At 45.4% G+C, this 7708-nt stretch overlaps 1 protein-coding gene across 1 annotated transcript in view; it reads left to right on the forward strand.

Moving 5' to 3' along the window:
• Window positions 1-3980, forward strand: part of LOC137414795 (E3 ubiquitin/ISG15 ligase TRIM25-like) — a 114233-nt gene extending 110253 nt beyond the window's left edge. Inside the window, exons 9-10 of the mRNA XM_068100295.2 lie at window positions 710-860; window positions 2761-3980. Of these exons, the coding sequence (XP_067956396.2) occupies window positions 710-860; window positions 2761-3140 (531 nt within the window). The 3' untranslated portion in view covers window positions 3141-3980. The remainder of the gene's footprint in view (window positions 1-709; window positions 861-2760) is intronic.
• The last annotated feature ends 3728 nt before the right edge of the window (window positions 3981-7708 follow it).

Here is a 7708-nt window from a genome sequence, read left to right on the forward strand (position 1 = left end):
TTGAGTTGATTGAGTTGAGTTGATTGAGTTGAGTTGATTGAGTGTTGAGTTGAATTGAGTTGAGTTGATTGAGTGTTGAATGAGTTGATTGAGTTGAGTTGATTGAGTGTTGAATGAGTTGATTGAGTTGAGTTGAGTTGATTGAATGGAGTTGAGTTGATTGAGTTGAGTTGAGTTGATTGAGTGGAGTTGAGTTGATTGAGTTGAGTTGAGTTGATTGAGTGTTGAGTTGAGTTGAATTGAGTTGAGTTGTGTTGAGTTGAGTTGATTGAGTGGAGTTGAGTTGATTGAGTGTTGAGTTGAGTTGATTGAGTGGAGTTGAGTTGATTGAGTGTTGAGTTGAGTTGAGTTGAGTTGAATTGAGTTGAGTTGATTGAGTGGAGTTGATTGAGTTGAGTTGAATTGAGTTGAGTTGAGTTGAATTGAGTTGAGTTGATTGAGTGGAGTTGAGTTGATTGAGTGTTGAGTTGAGTTGAGTTGAGTTGAATTGAGTTGAGTTGAGTTGAATTGAGTTGAGTTGATTGAGTGGAGTTGAGTTGATTGAGTTGAGTTGAGTTGAATGAGCGAGTTGAATGAGTTGACATGAATGAGTGTTGAGTGAGTGAATGAGTGTTGTATTTCAATTTCACATTTCAAATTTTGAGTTGTGATCAATGAATGATGATGTGTTGTGATGATGAGTTGTGCTTTCCACATTTTACCTTCATAGTTTAAGATTGATCCCACGTTGAAGAAAGCGTTTCAGAAGGTTGGATTCGCGGAGCCACAGATGCAGGACAAACCAAACTCACCCATGTTCTACGAAGAGATGGGCAGATCTCCGAGCACAGAAGCTCTCAACACCGATTTACAATCTGAAGGTTTGTGCCCCAATTCAAATGTTACATTGTAATGCAGTTTATTATCACTTATGGTTGCATCATTGCTGGGAACGCAGCTGTGCCACTGATGCAGTGCCCCCTGTTTCCAGTAAGTTGGTACCCGTGTTCCGACCTCAGGTGGATGACAGGGATTCGACCCACCTGGTGTTATTTAACGGCCCGTTAGGGGTTCAAACTCAAGACCGTGAGATCTTAGGGCAGCCAGCCACCTTAACTGTTAAGCCAATACCGGGCTTATCCAAAAGCAGTAGTTTTGTATCTTTAATAGAAGGTTATCTCACAGATTGTTTACTTGTTAAAGTAGAAACATCCGCTCTCTATGGGAGAGGCCAAGGAGGGGTCATGTTATTATGCTATTTCTATTATTATTGTTACTCCGCTCACACAAAGTGAAAAATGGGATTAAGAAATTGGTTCATATCCATTCGTCTGTCTGTCTTATCAGTTTGTAATCAAGTGACATGTGGGGGTATATTACGCGGCCAGACCAGGAATCGAACCCAGGTCCCCTGGAAAACCATACCAGTGCTCAGCCATCTGGGCAACACTGACGGAGCATGCAATTCCCCCACACATATGATTGCCACTCTCTTTCCGTCGATGCTTCCGGGGCACTCGTTGTGCCAACCATAGGAGCACCTAGGGCCTGAACACGAGAGGGTCTTCCTCCAATGGGGGGATAAATCCATGTCTGCTGTTATAGACGCCATGTGCTATAGACATCATATAAAGGGGTGCCAATTTGATTCATACACCTGCATGAAGAAGTAAATGTATTTTATTTGTCAGATGAAGCGCGCCCCTTTATATGAACTTTTCTGGAGCATTACTTGGTTCCTCCTCAGAACACAAGGGTAGTACAGCATGCACACGAGATTTTTTTTAAATGTCCCTTCTTTTCCATTGTTTGGCATTTTCTACAAGCCATGGAATGTTCCTTCTTTTCTATACTTTGCCACATGGCCCTGGAATTTTTTCCAAGTTACTTTTAAAATCCATATAATCACATCACAAAAAAGGTCTGTGTCTTTGGCCGGCATTAGTTGGTGGATGTTAAAGATCAAACAGTGTCCTTCGCAAAGAGTAGGCGCCTTATCGCCCAGCACCCTGGCCAAATTCCAAATTTCTGTCCTAACTACTGCTGAGATGGCAATGGCAACCCCCCAGTATGCCCCTTGGCAATAAACTGCTTTGGCAGCACCAACGCTCTGTTGCAGAGTATGGTACATCAGAATCAGAATCCAGAATAGTATTTCTCTGTGGTTGAAAGGATGGCCTAGACAACTAAGGTATACACACTCCTCGGGTTAAGCTGTCTGCTGGTTCCAATCTCGAAGCAACTATAAATTGCAAGCCTGGCGTTTCGCAGGCAGGGAGATTCATTAGTGTGTGCCATCCCTTGGATGGACGTTAAACTGTTCGACCTGTCTTCCGCCATTAGTTAGACCTCAAAGACCCCACTTTTTCTTTTGCGAAAAATTAGGTGAGCTATCGCCATCACCCTGCAACAAATTGCAAATTCCTGCCATAACCTACAGGGAGCACTGCATTAGCAACACAACTGTATCTCTGATGCAAACCCGTTGCCACGTGCTGCGTAGGAATGACGATGGTGAGAGTATTCGATTAATATGTCCTGGAGTTGTATTTTTTTAAATGTTTTTTTTGTTCTGGAATCCAAATTGAAATGACCTGGTGTTTTGATAAACTCTTGAAGTGCTGTAAGCAGTTTAATTCACACATCATGCTTAACTGCTGGTCCTCATTTGGTTTTTATTCGCTCTATGCACACAATGGTTCGGTGCTTCTGTTTAACCATGCCAACCCGACTCGTGCCAACTAGGCATCTCACATGAAGTTTTCTCTGTTTTTTTTACAGATTCATCACCATCAGAACCCGATCACTATATGTGTCCAACACAGCCGCCCATATCTGTTAGAAAAGCATCTCTTCCACAAGCCGTCTCGATTCTCCGTCGCTACGATCCCCTACCTCCCACCCCCTCTACCGATCTGTCCATTTCTCCAAATTCTCCTCCTCCTCCACCTCATCGACGTAAAAGCGACCCATTCACTTCTGAAAAGTCTCCTCTTCCTCTTCCCCGCCAAATATCTCAATCGACTTATGCAAATGCTCCTCCACCTTTTCCCCGGAATAGAAGCTTGGGTCCCTCAAAGACACCTCTCCTCCCTTCTTCCCCTCAAAGAATGCAGTGCATCTTGCCAAAAACTTCCAATCCTCCCTCATACCCTCAGTAGAGACCAATTGACTCCTCAAATAATTGTGATTTTTTTTTACGGCGTAGCCCATAGGGCAAAGCCGTCGAGAACAGTGTTTGTCCATCCATCTGTATGCATGTATGTCCCCTCAAACGTATACCAATCAGAGCTGAGGATCTGGTCACATGACGGGGTGATGTGATTACATCTGATGTCATTACGGCGATACGGCGGCTGACTCTCCACACTCCGGCATTTTGATTCCAATTTCGTTCAGGCCTAACATATCATCGAACCTGTCATATATCACATTTGCTATGCCCTACCTATACGTTTTTAATTCAGTGTGAAACACAAACAAACCGATTGTAAAAATGATAATTGAATATCGAAAGCATCGGCGTTATGGCTCTTCCAACAAAACGGTACGTATAGGCCTTAGGCCTCATGCCTCACCTTCAGGCCGCTTCGGGCAAATTAAGCCCAGGTTTCTGAATACAGTCGTGTATCGTTTTCATAATAACAATAATAATACAGTAAATATGGCATAACACTTTAATCCCAATGTTGTGAATACAAAGTTTATGCATTGAAGCGGTGTATGGTTCATTATTCAATGATAAGCGGTGTATGGTACTAACAACCGCGGAAGTAAGGAATTCGCCTCGGTTTTTTTTGATAGCTTGTTATTAACCCAACCCTTGTGAGGTATATAGATTACAGTAGATCTTCCCTCAGTTCTGTTCGTAAAACTTACCTGACGGATGTCGGGATTCCTCCAAATTTCTTTGTTTAATGTTATAAACAGCATCAGCGACTGTTAAAAAAGCTAATCATGTGTGTTTGTGGTTTATAATATATTACAAGCCCGGCTACACCGCTGTTAGACTTTCGGTCTTGTTTTTTTTCCAGGATACATCCTGAATTATCCATAGGCAAAGGTTGGAGCACAACAAAGGTGCTTGGAGCATAACATGTGACAGCATCTGAAATAATATCTTTGGGATGTGGCGCTGCGGAATTGGCTCTTCCTGAGCTTCACAGACAGGGCGGACGTTGTGGTGGTGATGTCACAGCATTCAGTCATAGGTTGGAACACTAAATTATATATTAATTCATTACTCCCAACCGCATCCAGGCTGACTCCATGTTGTGCTTGTTGAAGCGAGAAGTAACGTAGCATGTGGCAGGCGGTGCTTATCGATCAGGGTAAGGTGCAGCATGGCTGTATGGGACACACTCCTCCCATGCTCTTCTATCCAACAAATAGAGCTGCATAAAGGAAGCAAAAACATTACACAAGATAAGCCCTTTGCTGTTTCAAACTTTACCCGAGTTGCTCTACAGCTGCAAAACATTCACAAGTAGTACATACAGGAGAATCCCAATGATACATGCACCCCCCCCCACCCCCCCCCCCTCAACCACTGGATTGGTTCATTACATTGGCAAGTCATCAGCGACTGCATATACAGAAACGTGCACAATTGAGGCTCCCAATATGTGCTGCAGCTGTAGAGGAACACGGCAGAGTTTGAAAAGGCAAACGGCTTACCTTGTGCAGCTATATGCAGCTTTTTTTGGCTGGAAGAGCATAGGAGGAGTTAATTTATTGAATAATCCCAGCCATCTGGGGAATGTATTTATACATATATATATATATATATATATATATATATATATATATATATATATATGTTGTTGCGGTTTTAGAACCCACACTTGTGTAAATATGACATTATTAAAGGTTTAAAGGTTGCACCCCATAGTTAGGCCACAAGCAACACGTAGGTCATCATAGGACTTCAGTTATTTCATTAGTATGTGTTTAGATAAGGCCGTGTTTCCAATAGTTGAATCTGCGTTGTGTCAATCAAATAAGGAGTAGGCCCTTTCGTCCATTTTAACAGCCTCCCTCTCCAAGCGACGCCATTACGCGCCCTCCAGTCTGCCCTATGGCTCTCCCAAATTGTTACGCGCCTCTGCCAGCAGCGTTCGCAGCCTCGCTGGGCTTCCGTCCAAACGCCGCCATAAGCCACGAGGTAAAGCCGGAAAAAGGGGGCGGAGCGCCAGGAAGAAGGTGTGGCCACGTCACCCAGCCGTCAAAGGCGGAGCCGGTAAGCCCTCACCAGCCAACCAGGGCTGAAGTGACATCGCCGACAGGCGTGGCTTTGGGGCTCGCGGAGTGATCGCTTGGTTGGCTTATATAAGCACGAACGCAAAGCCCTTTCACAGGACTTGGAGAACTGCGTCATACGATTGGCATTGTAAAGGACTTGCTGGGAAACGCGCGTTGCTAAACAGGTTTTCAGGATGGGAGGATGGGAGGGTTTTCCAGTCGGTCCTTTCGGAGAGACATTGTAAGAGTGTGAGATTTGTCAGGATTGAAAGACATGTTCCACTTGTTTGACCAGTCTGTGATTTTGTCCAGGTCTGCAGAGATTGAGGAGGCTGCAGACTGCCGATCTGAGGGATGAGGAATGAAGCGGCAGATAGTGGAGTCATCAGCAAAGAGATAGAGAGGATTTTCCAGAGAGTCGGAGAGATCATTGATGAAGTCCAGAAATAGCACAGGGCCCAGAACACTACCTTGAGGAACTCCAGCCAGAACAGGAAGGGGAGATGAGAGAAATCCATTCAGGGCCACACATTGCCGATGACCAGAGAGGACGTCCGCAAGCCATGAGTGGAGATTTCCATGGATACCATAGGAGGAGAGTTTGGTGAGCAGAGCTGGGTGCCAGACCGTATCGAAGGCATGTGATATGTCAAGTGAGACAGCTCTGATTTCCTGTTTGGCATTGAGGACCTCCATCCATTGTTGAGACAGCAGAAGCAACATGTCCAGAGTAGAATGACCTGGTCTGAATCCAAATTGATGATCAGAGATCAAGCCATTGGAGAAGAGGAAGGATTTGATATCCAAAGCAATGATGGATTCCATGACTTTGCTGATAATTGGAAGCAGGCTGATTGGTCTGTCGTTGCAAGGATCTATTTTTGCACCTTTTTTGTGTAAGGTGGTAATGTTTGCTGATTTCGAAGACGCTGGCAGATGACCTTGAGCAAAAGAGAGGGTGAAAAGAACAGAGAGAGGGTGAGATAGAGTGGCAGAGCTGGATTTTAGGACCCGTGGGCTGATGTCGTCTGGTCCAGTTGCAGAATCAGAGTCGAGGTTTGACAAAAACTTCTCCACCTTGTCAGGAGAGAAGGACACAGAGTCCAGGAGCAGTTGAGTTCGACTGGGAAAGGTGGGAACAGAGAGAGATGGGTTTGGGACACAGGATTTTGAGGCAAACACAGAGTTGAGGCATTTGGCTTTGTCACGTGCGGTGTCAACTGTGTAGCCATTTGAGGTAAGGGAGGGGATGGAGCAGGAACAAACACCAGAAACGGATTTGACCAGACGCCACCAGGATTTGGAGGAAGGAGACAGGTTTGAGAGTTCAATCTTGAGTGTGGAGAGATAGTGCTTCCTGGCACTCCTGAGCATAGACACACACTTGTTCCGAGCTTGGTGGAAGGAACTGAGATTGCCTTCAGTTGGATTTGCTTTCCAAGAGGCAAGGGCAGGTTGTTTCAGGGCAACTGCCTCACCACAAGATTCAGTGTACCATGGACGGGAGGAAGGGTAAGACAACTGAAGACGAGATGGGATAAATCTGTGCATGAGAGAGAGAGCAGTTTGCTTTGGAAGAATTCCCAAGAAGAATTGATGTCAGAGGCAGTAGAGATGGGAGATCAGTCCAGGTGATTGATGGCTGCTTGAAGACCGTGCCAGTCGGCCTGAGTGAAATGCCAGACTCGTCGGCGCTGAGGAGGATCTCTGAGAATGGCTAGAGAGATGTCCACTTTAACAAGCACATGATCAGAAGAACCAATTGGAGCAGAAGAAGAGCAGCAGACATTTGCAGGGAAGTTAGTCATAACCAAGTCCAGAAGAGAAGATACTCCATTGACTGAGATCCGGGTCAGGAAATTGACAGATTGTGTCAGTCCCAATGAGTCGCAGAAGTCCTTTGCTGAGGTGCCATGGCTGGTGAGAGATGAACCCACCCCCAGCCAGCTGGCATGATGACAGTTGAAGTCGCCACATATGAGGAAGAGAGAGTTTGGATGAGTTGATAGAAGTTGGTCCATGTTGTCTGACAGCGAAATGTAAATGGAGTCATCACTGTTTGGAGGACGGTACAGAACACATATGAACAAAAGGTGGGAGCGGAGAGGAAGCCGTAGCCGTAGCAGAGGTACACCTGGGGGTGGGGTGGAGAGAGGGCAGTGCAAGGAGAATGAGGAAGAGAGTTTTTGATAAAGATAGCAACCCCACCACCAGGACGAGGCTCAGCTCTATCATACCGGAGGAGGGAGTAACCAGGAAGAGATATTAAGGAATCAGAGACATCTTGAAGGAGGAAAGTTTCTGTTAAGCAGATCAAGTCTGGATTATCAGAAGCAACCTGAATGGAGAGATCAATCAGGTTTGAGCGAAGGCCCCGGATGTTAGAGGTCCATACTGTTAATGAGGAGAGAGGGGGAGCATTGGGTGCAGGACAGGGGAGGGGAGGGGTAGTGTCAGATGAAGGATGAGAGGGGGAGGTAGGAAGAGG

Source organism: Myxine glutinosa, chromosome 1 (genome assembly GCF_964187855.1).
Source record: "Myxine glutinosa chromosome 1, kmMyxGlut1.1, whole genome shotgun sequence".
NCBI classification, from domain to species: Eukaryota; Metazoa; Chordata; class Myxini; order Myxiniformes; family Myxinidae; genus Myxine; species Myxine glutinosa.